The sequence below is a fragment of the Mya arenaria genome, chromosome 7 (assembly GCF_026914265.1).
Source record: "Mya arenaria isolate MELC-2E11 chromosome 7, ASM2691426v1".
In the NCBI taxonomy this organism is placed as follows: Eukaryota; Metazoa; Mollusca; class Bivalvia; order Myida; family Myidae; genus Mya; species Mya arenaria.
In genome coordinates, this window is record NC_069128.1 from 9,414,419 (window position 1) to 9,435,857 (window position 21,439).

Genomic DNA, 21,439 nt, shown 5'->3' on the forward strand with positions numbered 1-21,439 from the left:
ATCCTTTGGTTGAGACGTCTGTATGACCAGCTAAAAGTGCTTAACTTACCATAATAATACTACGAATATAAATAAATGATTATAAAGGATAAGCAAGTAGCCTAAATTCAACCAGTCAATAGAAGATCATAGCTGTCAGGTGCACCCGGACTAAGAACAAACTTCGACTAAGTTCCGACGGATTTCTGGAAACGATTTTTTTGTGAAAAAATAAATGTGCATCGGCTGGGAATCGAACCCGGGCCGCCCGCGTGGCAGGCGAGCATTCTACCACTGAACCACCGATGCTTACATTAATAAATGTTGAGCATCGTTCATACCAATATCAATCACGGTCGTTAACGACATAATTCAGCCGTTGGGCAAATACCGTGTATTTGTTTATATATACTTACTTTCTAGTTAATGAACATATATCAAATTATTAAACTCTTACAAAATATTGAATACCTACCCATTTAAAAAAAAACTTTAAACGCAATATTTATATGAATATGATGTTAAAATACAGGACTGCAATATCATCATTATGTTGACAGATTTACTTTTTACTTGTTTTGTTATCATTTTATAGTCACGTCATACGCTTGTGTATATTCTACAGGTAAAGCAGGCTGTTACCACATGTTGTAATGATTATATGTTCCCCACAGTCATAGTGTCGAAGCAACAAACGAAAAATCACTGCCCGCTTATATGTGCACGAAGCGACATATGGGGCCAATAACACGCGTGCGACAAAATATCGTATAATCATTTGTGTTACATATAATGTCGGTGTCATCAATAGAATTATAAAGTCCTCTTGCAACATCAAACAAACGTTGTTTAAACTGATGTTTCATTACTTTTGAGGTAGGGCTTATTCCTAGCTGTTAGCTGCGATGTATGTGATGTACAGATTGCTGAAAAACGTTACCCAAGCATTCGTCAATACCTGACCCTTCTAAAAGGTCATGCCGACGTGAGACGGGTAACGATAAACGCCCTAAGGTCGATGGGAACTAAGAGTGTGTCTTGTCATAGTTCCATGATCGTGGTCGAAGGAAAAGAAATTAGGGATCATTAGGTTTTAAGCCTTTTATTTGCTTAGGCCGTGTTAATAGTTTCAAACAATAACTGCATCATATCTTTGAAAGTTACTGAATTAGTTACTCTGAATTGTATTCCTTCTTCTGAAGATAGAGTCGATAGCTCTAATCAAGTACTTGTAGTTTAATATTATTTGTTTTATTATTAAGTTTCCTCAAGCATACTTTGATAAGATTTACTTTATTCGGGTATATATGTACTGTGTTGTTTGTGGAGATTTGTGCTGTTGTTCCATGTTTCTGGTTTGTAATTGTTTGTTTTTTTGTGTTCTTTTTCTTTAGCGATTACCCTGTGCCACTAAATGGGGTTTATTTTTACACTTTCGGCCACTCAGCTTGTTTCTGTAGTTTTTCATATAAATATTAGCATTTAACAATTTTCCTCTAAACAGTATACCAAAGCAGCCTCAATATTATGCCAGGAAATTAAGATTCACCTTTCCCAAAAATCGGGTACAATGAACCATAGCAACCCCTACCAAGTAAACATTTTTTACTGGAAGTGCAAATAGTCACGCAAAAAATTTTTTAGCAATGAAATGATGTTAACCAAAAAACCTTTGATATGTGTTATCCGTAACTAAACTATTTATTCAAATAGCGTTTGTCATGATAAACCCATATAATTATATTTATGAGGTTTTCATCAGTTTTGTAGTATTGACATTGTTCGTCTCTGAAGAGTACACGTTGACTGGGTTGGCGGGGCAGACGTTCTTTAAGCGAACTCATAAAATGCTATTATTATGCTGTCACTGCCATAATTTGCATTTAAAATACTTTTTCAGACAAGGTACGTTCCCCAATACATAAAATACTGGGTTGGTGTGGTTAACTTATTTCGTGAAATCTTAAAGTGGAATTATTAAAGACATTCTGTCATGTTTTAAATTATTTACACTCATAGACCTTTTGCCAATTTCGCTTCTTGAGATGTTATTTGTCGCTTTAGAGGAATGAGAATAAAGAACGATCTCCGATAACTCCGTCAGCATATAAATTTCATATAGGGCTTGTTCACTGACTACGGCTCAAAGAACGAATACCGATTTTTGTTTTTGATATTATTTGAAAGTGTAACTAGCAATACAATTGTGACGTGTAGTGATTTTAGAGATGCACTCTTACTCCCAAATAAGATTTACCACAATTACTCATTTTGTTTTAATTTTTCGAAAACTTTAGATAAAATAAATGTCGAAAACAATGGTTCTTATGATGGATACCGAGTTTAATTTCAAAGAAATGTGCATAAAACACGGTACTTCTGCCTTTAGGGACTATAGTAGATCACACTAAATCCTTAAGCATTCACCAATCATTTAATATTTTTGGGTTTTCTGCTGTTAAATATGTCTTTTTATCAGTAGTTGATATTTTCCATAAATGCATTACTTAGTAAGTAGTTAAAGGTCTATCAGACAAAATTGATGTTTGTTCTACATGTGTATGTACTGATTTTGAATAAGAGTGTCACTTTAACAAACGCCGTAAAGTCGGTAAAGTCAAGCAGTCCGCCGTTGTGCCGATTGAGCTATCGAGAACAACGTAAACGAAAAGTAAAAAGTCGGTTGAGTTCACCCAGAAGCTTGACTGGATACAGTCGTTTGAATTCAACTCGACCCGCATTTGTCCACTAAGCATGAAAGAGCGAAGGGTTGCGGTGACGATTGAGTTGCTCGCGCGGGAGTAAGCCGTCGACTCCCTTTTAGACTGTACTAAAACTACGTAATTTGACTTCAGTACTTTAAGCCGAAAATAATGCGACAGGAATGCGTTTGGAAGACGTCCGGTACACAGTGTTATATGTTATATCATAACATAATAGCCTGTTCATATGCGTTTCAGGTCATTCGCCGCGATGTTATATGTTATGTGTAAGACGAGTGCAGCCCTATATAGAAAATCAGGGTCCATCGTATGGCACCAATACACCACACTTGCGCATACGGCAAACCTTACACAGCTGGAGATCGATATCATGGTTTTTAAGCTATAACACAATCTCCATTACCAACAAAACCTTGCCCAACTGAACTTTGATTACTTCCAACAGGTAAACGAAAAGTAAAGAGGTTCGAATCTGGTGAAGGGCTGATGTCTGCATCACTATCATTTGATAGGTATGTGCCTGCTAACTGGTTTGTTGATGTTTTTAAGTTTCGTAAAACGCAATCACAGATGTGTGGAGCACCAAGGGAAATACTTTGAAAAAAGGAGCATTACATTTGATTTCCAAAAATGACGTCGACTGTGCGATGACAGAAGACGTGATTGTTGTGGTACAGAATTGTCATTTGTAAGGTTACCTGTCTGAATTTTTTTGACATTTGCATTATTTTCAGATTATTAACATTGCTTGAAATCGCATATAATAAGATTCATGTTCATATAAAAATCGGATTTTTGGGACAACCCTCGTATCTCCGAAGTACGATGGGTACTAAGTAAGTGTTTGATAATAGTCCGCTGTTGTTTGCAGCAAAAGTAGATATATGCCGAGCGTGCATTTAAGTTTAAGGTGTAAACTGAGTTGAAATTCAAGCTAACCCTTTTTAGGACGGCTTGAATGTCCATGAATGAGTACTTGAATAGTTAAATGTTATTATATTTCTATTGCATTGTAAGAGTAGTTTAAGGTTGTAAAAGTCGTTTTCAATGTCAGTTGACCCTGTATTATTTTGTTATCATTTAAGAGGAGTTCATGAACACGTATTTAAATACATTACAGCACAATCATTCAAAAACTCTATAAAGGCCAAAAAGGACTGCAAATTAAGTCATTTCAAACCCGATTAAAGTTGAAATAAAAAGAGTAAAAACGTCTGTAATAGCTTTCTGAACTCGTTGAAAAAATGTGAGTATTATACTACTATCCCTGACATATCCTATAAATATGTTCTGTTGTTGACATTTTAAGTATTAGTTATCAGTAGGCAATCTCTTTACAAATTATACCATATTTACATGGGGTAGCAGGCATTAAGAGTTGCCATCAACATAAATGGTTAAATGATATAACAGGCTTGTTTAAATCGCCGAATATTTTAAAGATGCACTATTACTACCAAATAAGATTTAAGACATTGAAGACAATTGTTTAGATATACAAAAAAGGTTTAATCAATTTCGTAAACAATGATGCTTATGAAGGATACTGAGTTTAATTTATAAGAAATGTGCAGAAAACACAGTATTGCTACCTTTTGAGACCATAAGTAGATCGCAGTTAATCTTTAAGGATTCACCAATGATTTAATATTGTTTTGCGTTTTCAGCTTTTAAATACACGGTTATAATATTGTTAATAGTAATTAATATCTTCCATAAATGCATTATATAGTAAGTAGTTGGGGGTGTATCACTCAATATTTATGTTTGTTTTAAATGTGTATGCATTGATTTAAAATAAAAATTAGTATTATCAGTAATTAATATTTTCCGCAAATGCATTACTTAGGAAGTAGTTATAGGTTTAGTACTGGAATGTTATGTTTGTTATACATGTGTATGTATTGATTTTGAATAAGAGGTTCACTTTGAACATGACACGAATATTAGTTCCAATGCGGCACGTATTGATATATGTACAAGGTTTCAGTAAGTGTGTCAAGAAGGCTTCGCCCACATTAACTTATGGCGTTATTTTGATATTTACCTAATGATGGTTGTGTCATCATAGCTTTGTACGTTTCCTATCAAAGTATCATTTTTTGTTGTTATTTTAAAATTAAAATATATATATAAGTTTGATACCATGTTCACTATATGGCTCTATTTCATGTTCTCCTCGACCTTCGACTAGGACTGACAAAAGTCAATAGCCTGACCTCGTGTGTGTTTTATTCCCGGAGAAAAAAAACATGAATAATGGTCTCATAAACAAGTTGTACATATGCGTATCTATGTCTGCTACAAAAGTCTAGAAGCTGATTGAAATGCGTCCAGCTGACGCTTGCCCGCTGACTGGTTTAACGCGGTTTACAGCAGATCATTAAACGCTTTTTAAGTTAAAGAAACATAATTTCAGTTTGATAAGGAGACGCTTGAAAATAATTTAAAATGCGCGACAGTTGTTTCAAGTGCACATATCGCTGCAATGATATTTTGAAGCAAACGCACGACGTAAATAAGAGGTTGCTAAGAACTATAAACATACTAGAAAACGAACGATTCAGCCATCCTGGACAGCATATATACCGTAGCTTAACTACAGCGAAAGAGAGGGCATTTTAACTTCCAAGGTGTATAAACAATATTCGCAATCCGATGATATCCTCTTTGTTAAAGGCAACTATTACCTTCGTGTAGAAGGAATAATAACATGAAACTAGTGAATAAAAAAAATAGATCTACTAACATGGATACTACTGTAGCCTTGCCAGAAAAGTTGAACAGCAGTGGAGGAAGCGATTGTGAAATGTCTGAATATATTGTGCGTATGTTAAGAAGGAAGTACAATATAGATTTAAAATGTGACCTTCATTTTACATAGTTTTGTTTAACCGAAGTAATCGTCGTATCAGTTTCGTAATGAGATTTTAGCGTTGATTCAATTTTCGACCGCCCTCGATAATTATTTACTTTGTTTAAAAATAATATATTGAATACAATTTAATTTTAATTTTCTAGACTTATCAAGTGATTAGTGTATATCTTAATGCCCTGTCAAGCTACACCGCAATTACTAATACCCAACAATTGTGTTTTCTTGCACATATCACACATCTCTGCATCGTTTAAACGGTTCAGCAAAGTACATTTTATTATGGATAATGATATTTTTGAGCGTAGTACCATTCATGTCTCAAGTAGGACGGTAGATGTTTAAAACATGATTGTTTTTGTCTCAATAAGTGTATTTCCTGGTAAAGTTTTCCATCAATAGTGCGGTCTTTTTAAACACCACTCAAAGGCGAAACAGGCTTCATTTCTTATTGATAAAACGGCGCCCTGGACATTTTATGAAGTCCTGAAATTAGAAACCGGCTTCAGCTGGTGCTATTGCGTTGGTGGTGTTGAATTTGCAACAACGGCTAAGCAAACCAAGACAAGTACTTTTAAACTTCTGGTGTAGTTCTGGTGTAGTTTGTAGTTCTCTTTCGAAATGCATTGCTTTAATACAATGTGACAACATAGACATACACCGGAGAGCACATCTAACAACAACTATAAACTGACATCTAAAACTCTTAGCTTGAATCATAGTATCCACATTTTTTAGATGTATTAATACGTGTCCCAAAAATACATATTTATTTGCTAAGACATACAAGTAACTTTGTGTAATAATTACCTTCTGAGCCTTTCGGATGTTATATTCATTAGTGTCAGGTTTAAGAGCTGAGAGGATGTGCACTTTATTGCTTTTCCCTCTACTTTCTCAAAGGATCTCACTCAATGGCAAATCAATCAACGTTAACAAGAGTGTCTGGGTGTGAACTAGATCGTATCAGTCAATGAACAAGACAGTTGGCTCTCGTGGATTGTTCGTCATAATGATTGATAAGAGGTGTTTCGGTGCGATAAGGTAACCTTTTATCAAAGAAGTGTTTCATGTTACTTTTCTGTGTTGTAATACAATTCGAATGATTTTCAACTTATTATGTTTTTGATAATAATTGTTTCGTTAACCAGAAACTATAGAGGAAGCAACCTTGTCACGAATATACTTATTGGTCTATTGGTATAATTCTTTACTGTTAAATAACCGAGTTCCGGAGTTAACATGTGGCAGTGCTATAAGCGTGTGTACGTTAAAGGACCCTGGTTTACATCTTTTCTGTAAATGATAATGCGCTGCAACATACCAAGACCTATAACCTAGATTAGTTTCAGGGTGGCGGCGTGAAATAAACGATAATAATACGTTAGTTCTCTTCATCTCTGTATATCGGTAATAGAACAGCCTCAACATGGTCAGAAAGATACTTTTAAAATTTCAACATTTATTGTGTTCAAATATTCAAATCTTCTGACACAGGAGCATGCCTAGCAATGAACCACATGGCCATTGTAGTGCCAGATGATGTGGCAGCCGCTACAGAAGTTTGACCTAAAAATAAAATATAAATCCGTCACTAACAAATAAGTTTTGTTTTTAAGGAAATAGATTATTTTCCTATTACAGTAGGACCACCTGGTTTGACGGAAATTTACCGTGCGATAAGTTACGGGGCAAGTCGGTGACCCGCAATGGGATGTCCGTGACAAACCATATCGGGTGAAAGCGAAACCCATATCCCGTCATTTACCAAACCTGTAACGTATATATCAAGTAGACAACCTTTGTTCACTAACATATTTATGTAAAATGTTTCATTTATTCATCGGAGGCAATAAATAGGAGCAAACTTGGTCCGAAATAAAAACAACTGACCCAATATGGAAAAGTATGGGGTCATCAAATGACGAGTCCTGGACGAATGGATTTGCGTCTTTCATGTTGGAGGCGGGCTATTATAAAATAATTCCAATACTCTGTGTTCGTCTATTCGTTCAACAAACTCTAACACTAAGTTATATTATAAAGTGAAAGACTTAAGTCGATGTTAAAACTAGTTGTTTCGAAAAACTATTGAACAAGTACACTTTATAACAGAGGTCAAAGAATGTAGCAATTAATCGAAGGTTTTTAATTTTAACATGAAATGCCACAATTGTTTAAAAAAATATACATTACTGTATATTACATTATGGAAACAATATAGGGATAACGATCGATATGCCATTGCTTTGTTTTTTTTTTATTAAAATCCTCAAAAATTATAGCAGAAATAACCGCAACAAAAATAACCAAAACAATGCCGAGACAGCTTCACAATTTTGTAGGATCGGCTTATTTTAGTATAGTCTTCCATTCAAATGAGTGTTTCGTATTGCTTGTTCCTTCCGGTATTAACAATTACACCCGTCGCTATAAAAAGCCTCACAGCTGTATTAAAAACCTACTACCAACAGGCAAACCAACACTTAAATGTATGCGTAATGAATAATTCCGATGGCGTTTATACAAACGTACTAACGGAAACTTAATACTATAAATAATATAATATAATACTTTAAAGGTAATATAATCACTCTTCATGTAAAATTACCAATTAAAATCAAGTCTAACAAACTCCTTATTTATCTTAAATAATAAAGACACAGCAAAGCTTTCGAACTGGTTATTTGATGACTGCTACCTCAATAAGTAAGTTTTTTTAAGAAACTTTAAACTTAAGCATCATTGACGTTTATTATAAATATGGTGCAAAAATAAACACCAGTTTTGCCTTTCATCTAGTAAATTTAAGAAAATGTAAAATTGATATTTTGTGTAATTAAGACAACTCTTTATGTTGAACATATGCATATGAATTAAATTTTCAATCTGGTTAACAGTCGACAACTTACTGGCAGGTTGCGTTAGGATATGCATCACAGCCTCCCGAAATCTTCGCTGACTCACACGGGTCAACGAAACAGTCGACAATGATACCCAAACATTCTCCCGCCTTTGGAAGGACTGCTAGCCGCACATCTAAAATTTATTCGAAAATTCAGTAGTATATTTTGACGGGCAGATATCAAATGAAATGAAATATTTGACAACGAAGTGCAAACCTAGAACCGCCTTTTGAAGTAATGCTATATATTGCATTTAGACTAATGTGCTGACTTGCATAGGTGAAAATAAAAGTCCCTCATTAATTATCCCTCCCTTGGGAAGGGTTGCCAGTTTTACAACTTAAATGTAAAGGAGCATTATATGCAAGAGTCGATTACATTGTTAAATAGTGTAAAATTATACCGAACCCCTCCCTTAAAGTGCCGCTAGATTGCCTAGCAGAAACTTAAAACTTAAAATAACATTCAAGTACCAAATGCTTCATGTCAATGATAACTATCAGTTGTCAATGTCACCGAAACATGTTTGCAGGTTGGCACGGATGATTATAACTGTTTATAATTTTACCGAAAAAAGGTGCGGGTATACAATGATCCATAAAATAGTTGACAATGTCACCGAAAAAAGGTGCGGGTATACAATGATCCATAAAATAGTTGACAATGTCACCGAAAAAAGGTGCGGGTATACAATGATCCATAAAATAGTTGACAATGTCACCGAAAAAAGGTGCGGGTATACAATGATCCATAAAATAGTTGACAATGTCACCGAAAAAAGGTGCGGGTATACAATGATCCATAAAATAGTTGACAATGTCACCGAAAAAAGGTGCGGGTATACAATGATCCATAAAATAGTTGACAATGTCACCGAATCAAGTCGCAAATCGGTAAGGACCGAAAAAACAGTCGATAATGTCATCAGACATCAGATTGACAATGGTAGATAAACAGATGCCAATGTGTCTTTTTTTTTTTTTTTTTTGTGTGCAAATTGGCATGCATTGTGTAAAGAGCCAGCAGCGATACAAAATATACTCTCGCATTGGAAAGGGCTGATGGCTCACCTGCTGACATGAATCGATAAAACAGTTGCATACCTGCCAAACGTACGCCCCCTTTCGATAGGACAACACCAGCACATATTAAATTCATCCGATAATTAAGTACAGTCATTATTTGCAAAGATGGATAAAGCAATCATCAGCTTAATCAAATATCTCCTTCCACTCTACCATCGGCGACAAATTACATACATTAACTGCATCCATTCACTGAGGGGTAAAGCAATGTGTATACTCTTTAACTAAATCCCTGACTCATGTAATTCTACTGTATGAGCATTTCAAAAAATCCACCTGTCTTTTTGTGTGTTTACCTTATTTTCTCAAAACATATCTTTTTCCCGATTAACGGTTCTTAAACAAATTGAAGAGTAATTGTACAATATACCGGCAAACTTCCGCATATATTTTTCTTTCTCCAAAATTGATTTCGAAAATTGATACCTGCAACGTATAAAGCCAGTAAAAGGACACAGCAGGCAATCTTCATGACTGGTGTTAGTACAAGACTGAAAATCTGTAAATGAAATATGTCACAATGATTTGATATGAGTTTATGCTGATAAAATTCTTAATATGGAAATTGCTGTAAGGACATAGGAATATGTCAATCACCGCCCTCACAGAATACAAAGGAAGCAACCTTATCCAGCTCCGTAGCATGCATTACATGGGAAGACATATGGCTCGGGCTTCGGGGTCATGTTGACGAGCAGGACAACTTCTGGCAGCTTTTTCGACACCAAGGGCAGCTGGACTCCTTATTAATGTCATCAATAAATGTACTTAAATGATAAATCCCTTAAAATGCTCCAATGTGAGTATATTAGATATTTGTAAAAAAAGGGGGAGTGTTTTCCCGCACCCATCCATTTCGCAGCCCTAATGTTCAGCGCTTTCCGACGCACCTGCAGAAAAGTGTTTGACTTCATAATATTACTGTGCGTGATGGTAAGTATGCTTATCTGCCCAATCACTTGCAAGGATGGGTTATATCGCTTTTTTCTTTATTCATCATAAATTATTACATTTATCAATATCATTAAAGGTACATTGTTATATGGAAGGATCTATAACATTGTAAAGCAGTGTTCAATTTAATAAACCAACACTTGAGCGTTATTTCAATTGGCCAATGATAACACAGATGAGGCTTTAAAAAAGAAGGATAACATCAGAACAACATTTAAAACGATTGAATATGATCTAAAAAGCACATGGTAACCGTTCTATAATGTTAGCAATCTGGTTAAGAGCCTGCCGAAACATCGATACAATACAGAACAGTTCGCTAACGTGAATTCACGTGGGCGACTGTTTGCTTTGAACTAACTTAAGGCTGATGACGGTATCAAGACTATAAGTATCTTCCATGGCCGAGAGTGTAAGATAGGTTCATCCCGATCCGAGCGTAGGGTGTTTTGCGGAAACGAGGTTTACCGAGATGTATGTTTTGCTGGTACTAAAGTGTTTAATGCGTCTGCCGGCTCTACTAGTCCTAGATACCCTTGATTACTACGTAGGACCCCTTCAAACCACACCAAAACACTCTTATTTTCTCTATGAACACAGAACACTTTTCCCAACGTCTTGTGTCTACGCGGGCTGCATCCAAAGAGAGCGCATGCGCAGTCTTTCGATCGCACCGTAAGGCTCTACAAAACGCCTCCTTAGAGTCGGCCGGGTTACATACAACTAAGTGACAAAGCGTCGTCACAACACTCCCCCCAACTTTATAAATTAAAGTCTGGGTACAAAAGGAAGAGCTAACCTGCCTAAATGTAACCTCCCTTTAACCTGTTGCCGACAAGTTGCACCTTTGACCAAAATTGGACTAAAGCTTAGACTAACCACCTTAATGGACCATAACCGTGATACCCCTTTAACTGATGATAAACTATGGTAACCCCTTACCTTAACCGTTCTATACCATGACCCCTAACATAATGTTTTTGAGATGTACAGTGGGACTAAAAATTGCAAGAGATAAATTCTTGTATTGGTCAGCCTTCAGCTTTAGTATTAGTTTTTTAGCAGTAAAAAATACTACTTCTGTCTCAATGGTAAATAATACCATTTCCTGGTGAAAATGGAACATTTATTATTTTATTTCCCCAAAAACAGAGAACTAGTAAAAAATACCATATTTCTCTTTCCCTTTTTTCCCCAAAAACAGAGAACTGGTAAAATATACCATATTTCTCTTTCCCCTTTAATTTATTCTTGTTTACAAAAGTTACTTTCATATATTTTTTATTCTAAAAACAGAGAACTGGTAAAAAATACCAATTTCTCTTTCAGCTTTGTTCCATTTACCCCCCTGCCTCTAGTCCTCCCCACGAAACAGACTCCTTCCATTTTCCGCTGTAGCCTGGAGTAGTTCCGCCGCTGGCATTCCATACATATGGCTCACAATCTCTGCGGTACGGTACAGCTGATTTGAAGCCGAGATCCTTTCTCCTTCGGGTGGAAAGTATGGGGCATCTGTCTCCAACAACATTGAAGTCAGCGGGACCTTCTTCATGGCTTGTTTATGATCTTCATTGAAACTTTTGGCCATCGCTGTGAAACCACAATACAGGTGGGTGAATGCATGTTGCCACTTTTAGAGGACGTAACTGTCTCCAGTAAAGCAGTGGAGATACATTGTGTGGTCCTTGTTCAGGTATTTCTTGGCATAGTGCAGCAATACCAGATACGCCTCCGTCCCGTCATCATTCTGCATTCCCCTACAGTGGAAAATAACTGTCTGTTTCTCTTGAGCTAGTGGCAAAATGACGTCCAGCAGCTCCAATTGATGGTGCCAATGATGCGGCCTCTCCGAATGGTCCACACCAATCTCTCCCAGCGCAACAACCCTTTTCTGGCGCAGAAGAACTTCCAATCTTTTGAGATCTGAAGACTCTCGTGCATATTGGTGGTTGCTGGCATGCCTTGGGTGGATCCCTACCGCCACTGCCAAACTCCCGGGAAGACCCTGAAGTTGTCTGTTTGTTGGCCACGTCTTAGGATCACAGAAGCTTGCACAAGATCCGATAAGGTCTATTTCCATGTCGGGCAATACTTCTGCTTTAGACCAGATGGCCTCCAACGTGGCACAATTTGGCAGACTCAACTTGGTCTTCAACCTGTCGTGCATCATAGGCAATTGGCAGGGGATCCCTCATCAAATCTGCTGGCCCGTCAAAAATGGTTCTCAGATAAGTCTGCTGTTCCTGATCGAACAACGCCAAGATTATTATCAATGCTTTATAATGAAGCACCGCCCCAATAGAATTGAGTGGGCACACTGTAAACTTGGCGGGAATCGAATGTCCAACATATCGGCAAAAAACCTCCATATGCAACTTCAATCTGTCTGAAACAGAGACATTATCCGCAAACTCCAACACTCTCTGCATCCGGAGACACTCGGCCAACTCATCCAAAGTCCCTGGCCTCCCAAGCATCCAGGTCGTCATAAGAACCAACGCCCGCTTTCTTCTTTCAAGAACCTCCTCGTCATCGGGGGGCAGGCGCTCATCAAAAATACCTGGGACATGTTCCCGGAAGGCATGAACTTTTGGATACCTTGCATTACCTCCACAGCCTGGTATGATACAGGTGCGATTTCTTTTATATCCGTAATGCAAGGCCACATCCTCCATTGCTCCTCCAGATGCTAAAGTGTCCTGGCTGAGTGGAACCAGATCAGTTTTGCTAACTGACTTATCACTAGGGTAAGAAACTCCCTTTGATATGGTCAGACGTCCACTCCCTCCAGCCTCTTCAGAGTAAAAAACTCTCCTCTTCTCTGGGTTGTTAGAGCAAGAAGCTCTCTTCAACCTTTTCCCGTTTCCTACACCGGGCTGATGTTGATATTCTGAAGTGGATGGTTGCTGTTCATCTCTACTTGTCTTCCGGCTACTTTGTTCAGGCAGTTGAGCCTTGACAGGGGAAATCCTTATTACTGCAGGGGATACCACATTGACCTGTACCTCATCCGGCCTACGTTTGCGGCGACCACTCTCCATGGCTGAGGTTGTGTACTGAAACTCTTTTATAAAGTTCAATGCCTCCTCCATGGATGATGGATGCCGTAAACACGCATACTTACCAGCCTCCTTATCCGTACACCCCTGACAGAACTTTTTTCACAGCTTCCCTTTGTACTACAAAGTGCCTAAACTCTCTGTATGCTGGTGTAGCTAACATCAGGACTCGATCAGCCCAATCCTCCAACGCCTCACACCCATTTTGGCAAGCTTGATCAAACTTTGCCTTTGCCGTTTCTGGCAGCTCTGTGGTGCCAAAACGGTTATCTAGCATGCGCATTAACCGTCGAAACGACAGTTTATGCCCATTCTGGACCATTAAAGAATAATGATCAAGTGCCTTTCCTTGTAGACACCAAGACAGGTAATCTAAGCTCTCCTCATCCGTCCATCTCATAGCTCGCCTGTAACTGTCAAACTTAACTTTAAAGGATGTCCAGTTTGACACCCCGTCATATGTTAAGTACTTGGGTATTTTGCTGGGATTACCCCTTACCCCTTGGTCAGAATCTTCTGTCTCACTTGAAGAGCTATATCTATTCCCCCTTTTATCTAATGATGGTGATCTACTACTGGATGAGGATGAACTACTACTGTAATACCTATGAGCACGCCTCTTTCTAGACCTTGAGCGCTTTGATGTTTTGTGTTTGCGTGACAGAGATCTTTTTGATTTTTTATGTTTTCTATAAGGTGATTTTGAATGTGATCTACTACGATGCCTATTTTTACGTGGTTTATGTTTAGATTTAGAATGGACTGATTTACTAAGATACCCCCCCATATGTGACTCATCTGTTTCAGTATCACTGTCGGTGTCTGTTTCTTTTAAGGTGGTTACCCGTTCCACAGAATGTGTGCTTTTCTTTTCAGGGACCTCCACCAACCTCACAGTAGACTTCACTCTACAACCCTCAACTGTTTTAAGCCTAGGTACCTGCACTGTCGCCAGTTTCTGTTTAGGAGTAAACTCCAATTTTTCGATTTTCAGTGTCTTTGGTACCTTAGGTGTAACAACCATTATTTTTGGAATGGCCCCTAACTTTTCACCTACTGGTGTGAGAGGCACATCAGGTAAGGAGTCAACCCCCTCCCTTAAAATTTTCAATTGCCGTCTCAAATCTGCATCCAAAAGATCATGCTCGAGAGATTTAGCTGGCTCCTCCATTGAAAAGTCCAGCAGACTCGATATTTTATCGTAAGTCTCCTCTCCCAACTCATACCTCAACTGTTCTTCATCAAATGGACCATTTGTTTCTCTATACCTTACAAGTAGGTTTGATTTTTTCTCCCCGTACCCCGGTATAATAGCTGCAATTTCCTCCTTTGTAGCCAAATTTATTTTCAAAGCCATTCTTATTATTAATATTCTACTCTTTTCACTTTATATTATTTATTAAATTATGATGATTCAAACATGATTGTGTGTTGATGTGTTTTTGTTTCAAATCTTCAATATCAAAAATAGTTAATACTAGAAATAGTAAATGATATGACAAATGAGTAAAATCCTACAAATGCTGACATAGCGCTAACTCAAGGCCTACTGGTGTAAACAATACACTTTACCACCACGTATACAAATACACCAACGACTGTGTAAAAAATACACCCAAGACTGTGTAAAAATACACCAATATCTGTCTTAGCAATTTCTAGATACCCAATATCTAAGCAAATGTATCACTAGCACTTTCAAGAAAAAATCCTGTTCAATATCACCATTAGATAAAGAATACCCAATGTGACAAATACAAGTGCAAGACACTGCAACCAACCACAAATCCCTCTGACACGCAATCAATTTAAAGCGATAACTAATCATATATATATGTATATATACAAAATCCAAAATACTGTTTTTATCTTTTAGGTAAATTTTTATCAGGCCAACTATAAGTTCATATATTATCAATAAATATTTTACTTTTTAAATCTTTCCACAAACCCCTCTGTTGTTCTTTTTCGTCTATTGAGGTCTTTCTTGCCTGAATCTGCGACTCCTTGCACTATCAACCTTAACACTTGCTAGTAAAAAATACTAAAACTAATTGAACAGGCCTCAATTTACACCTACTTGTAAAAAATACTAAGCCAGGGTTAAATTTCAACAAAATACACACTTGCTAGTAAAAAATACTACAACAAGTCTACAGTCCAACACAATTTGTTAGTAAAAAATACTGAACAAAATAGTCCTGATTTTCGCTGGACCTAAACCATGCGACTTCCGGTCAAAATTATGTAATTTTCCAGACGAAGTTTCGTTAATTTTTCTGACACCAGTAAAGTGTTTAATGCGTCTGCCTGGTCTACTAGTCCTAGATACCCTTGATTACTACGTAGGATCCCTTCAAACCACACCAAAACACTCTTATTTTTTCTATGAACACAGAACACTTTTTCCAACGTTTTGTGTCTACGCGGGCTGCATCCAAAGAGAGCGCATGCGCAGTCTTTCGATCGCACCGTAAGGCTCTACAAAACGCCTCCTTATAGTCGGCCGGGTTACATACAACTAAGTGACAAAGCGTCGTCACAACAGTACTCTTTTGTGCGTAGTGAAAATAAATGCGTATGGATATGCAATAGTTCGTGGTTGTCATGGATATGCGCGCAGTGATTCAGATTATGTTAATAGTCAAATCGGTATTTAAATAGTTCTGAGGAGAGAGAAGCTTTATTTCTTGAAAGGTGCGTGAAAACTTTGTTATGGTGACATTTGAAGCGAGAAATAATTGATAAGCATTCTAGATATTGCCTATAGACAAGGTTTCTTTGATGCTACAGACGACAGTCTTCAACAAGGGAGGTTATTACAATGTGATGACCATTTAAAAGGAGTTCCATACGGGTACTTGTTTTATCTTTGCCCGTGGGCAATATAAGAATATCTAGCATGGTTAAGTTTTTGGATCTGCTTATCTGAGGTGGGACAAATATTCGGATACGGATAAACCTAAAGACGTTTAGTGGATTACGTCAATATAACTCGATGCCGTTCAGCAATGATAGTAGAAATAACCTTAGGAAATGGACCACACATGCATCAAAACACGTTACAAAAGAAAACAAGTATTTTCTCATTTAAGTCTTGAGTATGAAAGTCAGACTTATAACGCTATTGACTAGTAGTCAAATATTCTTGTTAGTCGAAAAATCATACAAAACATTAAACTTGAGTCATGACTAAAACAATGAAAAGTGCAGGGACAAGACCAGTAGTCGAAAATGAAACCATTACCATCCTCACCTGCCATACAGTTATATATATATTCAAATAAGTAGTAATACATACAAGTTTATACAAGTTTATTTCATAATACATTAAACAATATGTCCATTAGAATACACATTATAAAACGTACTTTGTTATACAAAAAAGTCATAGATCGTAAAACATGATGTGTTGACAGCGAAAAGGGAATATGTTTTCACCTCATAATGCATAATTATACGTAATTCGAACGCTTTATACACAAACATCGCCAAATTTCTATTAAGAACAGCTTTTTGAGAGGTCATCAATTCAATAAAATTAAACATATTCCGTCTTTTAAAGTAGTATGGTTTGATATACATATCGTAAAAATCTTGAGTCATGAAACCATTTCTATCCTCTAAATTACAGATTTATTCATACTATTACCATCAGTCTGATAGATTCATACCCATTCTAACTGTTTGAAAAGTGAGTTGTCGGTTAATATATCTTCCTAGACGATATTCAAATTCAAGAAACGATCATACCAATCCTTCACATATCTTGTTAATAAATCACGTCTTGACGCAACGTCATCTGCCAACAACGGTGGTATAATAAATTAATTATGTGCAACGGCCCCACAATTTGATTATATTATCAGTTTGAAGTGTTCATACCTTTCCGTAGTTCCTGTTACAAACTAAAGAGTTAACAATGTATTGATGTCATATGCATTAACAAAATCATTAACCATACCTGTACGTGTACATAATATCTTAGTTATTTAGTGCATTGCATTTTTTTAGGGTTATAGGTCCTTGATAAACACACCTAGCTTTTACTATAGTATATATGCACTGCGTTGTTTGTGTAGTTTTGTAATTTTCAAACAGTCTGAAACATGTAAAGAAATAAATTGTTTATATAGAGTAAAATTGGAATTAATACACATTAAAGATTACTGAACAAAACATATTTGGAGATACTCCTTTAACTGATTTTTTAATACATTGTGTTAACCATTACGACCTAAATATCAAAAATTCTGAGAGACATACTAATTGTGCTGTTAGCATTTGGACTTTCAAAATATTCGACTCTCTAATTAACCCATATTGCTACAGGAGAAGAGATATTGGGCTTCAATTTATATATAGTATGTATGCACTGTACTGTGTGAGTTTTGTGTTGTTCTTCTATGTTTCTTGTTTGTGATTTTGTGTTCTATGTCATTGGCGTTTTCCCAGTGCCACTAAACCGGATTTATGTTTAAACTTTTTGCTACTGAGCTTGTTTCTGTAGCTTTTTGCATAAATATTCAAGTTCTCACCTATAATTCAAAGGGTTATTTAGGCATTTACTGACCGTTCCTAAACGTTACCTAACGATCCTTGATAAACATACTTAGTTTATTTATAGTGTATATGCACAGTGTTGTTTGTGGAATTTTGTGCTGTTGTTCTATGTTTCTTCTTTGTGATTTTTTTTATGTTCTATGGCTTTGGCGTTTACCCTGTGCCACTAAACGGGGTTTATGTTTTAACTTTTGGCAACTGAGCTTGTTTCTGTAGTTTGTCATATAATCATGGTTTAGATTTAGCCTTGATCTCACAGAAAGAGATACGCCATTTTGATTATATGATTTCCGGTGGTTTATGGTGTTTATAAGTGACATAAAATTGATATTTAACTGTTTTAAAGAGTGAAAATATCATATTATTTTCAAATTTGGTTTTAATTTTTAGCCCGCTCCAAGTTCCACATCAAACGTAAGCACGCACAAGGTTTTCCGGGGTACGTGTGCATATTAATTGTCACGGTGTTCTTAAACAGTGTAATAAAATAACATTTAATGCCAATTTGAGGCACACAAAAAAGATACTAGTTGTCTGGTTCAGTGTACGAAAGCAATATTCTTTACCTCGTGAATGCCAGGATGACATAACTCTGAGATTTAACGTTTGGCTTACACGGTGAAATATCTCTTATGATCCTTTAAATGCGTTTCAGATACATTAATATATTGAATATTTACTCAAATAAATTTCCATTTGATCTTAATTTAGGGGTTCTTATGTTCATATGGCCGGTGTTAGTGAAACATGTATAGAAAAAATAACGCCCGTGGTAAGGAAAAATTGCGGCGTTTAGCAAAATCTGCAAAAAACAGTGGTTGGAAATTTACTTATTGTTTCAAAAATAATTATTATTATATATGGGAATAATCTCATTGATATTTTGAATGTCAAAAATACGAAGAATCAAGTTCTACCAATGACAATGGAATAATTATATGTTTTGAGTATTTGTGTACTTGGGTAATATGGGTATCATTCAAATTCCCCGTAGTATATAATATAGCGCTTATAAGGTATTATCTCGGAATCATACATTTATATCTTGTCAAATGTGTGAACGTGCAAAGGGTACAATATGCAGACAAAAATCAAACGTCTTGGTCAAATATCAGATCATTTCTTCATATCGAACTTAGTCGTATCAAATAATTACATCATTTGCCAATTGATATATGACAACTTGTCTCTAAGGCAACAACTTACCGAAAATTATTCCTTTGGGAAATATAACCATCAAATAAAATAGTGTCGTCATTAATAATATCTCAGTATTTTAATGTCACTATGCGTATATTGCCTTACTACGGATTCTAGTGTACCATTAAGTGAATTCTGAACGACTGATATATTTTTACCTTTCAATTATTTCACGTGATATGGGAAATAATATGTAGAAATGATACGGACAATTCAATTACAAAAAGCTCTTTATGCCTAGAAAGATTGCTGATGAGGCCGCTAGTTGTATAGTTTAATATGTAGAAGTTCAGCTATTAACATGGAGGTCTAGTTGTATAGTTTGTGTACAAATTAAACTATACAACTCAATCTCTCGATTTACATGGAGAGATGGAGTTGTATAGTTTAATATGTACACGTTCAGATATTTACATGAAGATATGTTACATGGAGAGATGTAGTTTTATAACTAAATGTATAAATATTTAACCTTGTGCATCGAGCCGATGTTGTATTGCTCAATAACTATACATTGTTGTTTTTGTCTCTTAAGTATTAATTTTGTTCTTTTAAAACTCTATCATGATTAAAGTTGATACAAAGACGTATTCAACTATCATTGTTTAAATATAGACATGTATCATGTTTATTTGTGCTTTGTTGTCTTTCTATTTGTAATTTGTTATTAATCTGATGACCAAGACCGTAGCCAAACTAGGAGGCACACAACGTCTTTTGCCTTAATATTGGCATGCCAGCATTTATGGTCCATATATAATTAATATATATATATACACCATATTTGGTTTCGTTATTACTTATTGGCTAATATGTCACTCTTAACAGGTGATGTGAATGTTTACAGTAGAAATTGACCTTTCAACCAATTGTAGTAATATATACGAACACTGTCAATTAGCATTTTATACAAACATACAGTGGTAAATGACGCCGAACCACAATGATGTGAATTTTTCTATAAGGGGTTTACTCGGCACATAATAACCATCGACACGTAAATGCACGTCGTTTTGGACTAAATACATTGTTTAATGAAACTGATTTAAGCGTCTGATCAATTTTGTTACCAGATTAAAGCCTATTTCCTAATACGATTTATTCGTCATATCAATGTCGTGTTACGATTTAAGCGTCAATTCAAGCTACGACCGCCCTCGATAGTTACCTTCTATTATTAAAATAATAATACATTGAATACAGTACTGCGCTCATTTGTTGTCAAGTTCAATTTATCTGATTGAATGAGAGGAAATAGCTTATACAGTCTGTTTTAACATTGAAAAAATTATGTTTAATTTACTATCGCATATGTTACTGCTGTTCTCCCAAAATTTAAACACCCCTGTTAATCCTGTTCCGTCGCAATGGAAGTTTAGTACTAATTAATACTTTATATACATTGTAGACACAATTTTGCCTTTCGGTGCATCCGATTCTCTTATGACATCGAACATCATGATCATGCAACAAAGGGGATAACAAACGTTAATTGTCTACCTAGATGATTTTTCATTGTCGGAAATACCTTCAAAGAATGTCAGCAAACCCTTCATGAACCCATGCGTTTAGTGCACGAATTAGGATTTCAAATTAATTACAACAAAATCGAAGGCCCTTCAACGGACGTCACATTCCTTTGCCTTGTGCTGGATTCTGTTAACATGACAATGCGTATATTCGAGACCAAAATTCATGTAACACAACTGCTGTTACAAACTATGTTAAGTTCAAAGGAAGTTACTAAACGCAGTATTCAACAAGTGGTCGGCAAACTTAATTGGTTATCATCTTGTATTTCTGGTGGCAGATTTCACATGCGGAGTCTTATAGACAGTGCAACGGAGACGAATTACGCAGGACTTGAACTCAGACATGTTATGGAGGTTGGAATTTATGAAAGCGTTGTACGGAACAATGCAGACTATTGACGATAGATCGGCCTTGTCAATTAGCATCGATGCTTGCAATACAGCGAGTGTGTCCTTCTATCAGTGCGATTTTATGTACATGCCATGGGCCGCAATGACTGCCTTGTTACCTATATATTACTTGTTTTTATCCTTAGAAATAACGGCCAGAAGATGGTCCCATC

The 21,439-nt window shown here is 36.3% G+C and overlaps 1 protein-coding gene and 1 non-coding gene across 2 annotated transcripts; both read right to left on the minus strand.

The window, feature by feature from the left end:
* Positions 1 to 217: 217 nt before the first annotated feature.
* Trnag-gcc (transfer RNA glycine (anticodon GCC)) lies at positions 218 to 288 on the minus strand. The gene has a single exon. It is a non-coding gene; the product is annotated as a tRNA-Gly (tRNA).
* An 11,867-nt stretch (positions 289 to 12,155) lies between these two features.
* Positions 12,156 to 12,602, minus strand: LOC128240485 (3'-5' ssDNA/RNA exonuclease TatD-like). The gene has a single exon (XM_052957130.1). The coding sequence runs from the start codon at positions 12,600 to 12,602 to the stop codon at positions 12,156 to 12,158; it is 447 nt and encodes a 148-aa protein (XP_052813090.1).
* Between the last annotated feature and the right edge of the window lie 8,837 nt (positions 12,603 to 21,439).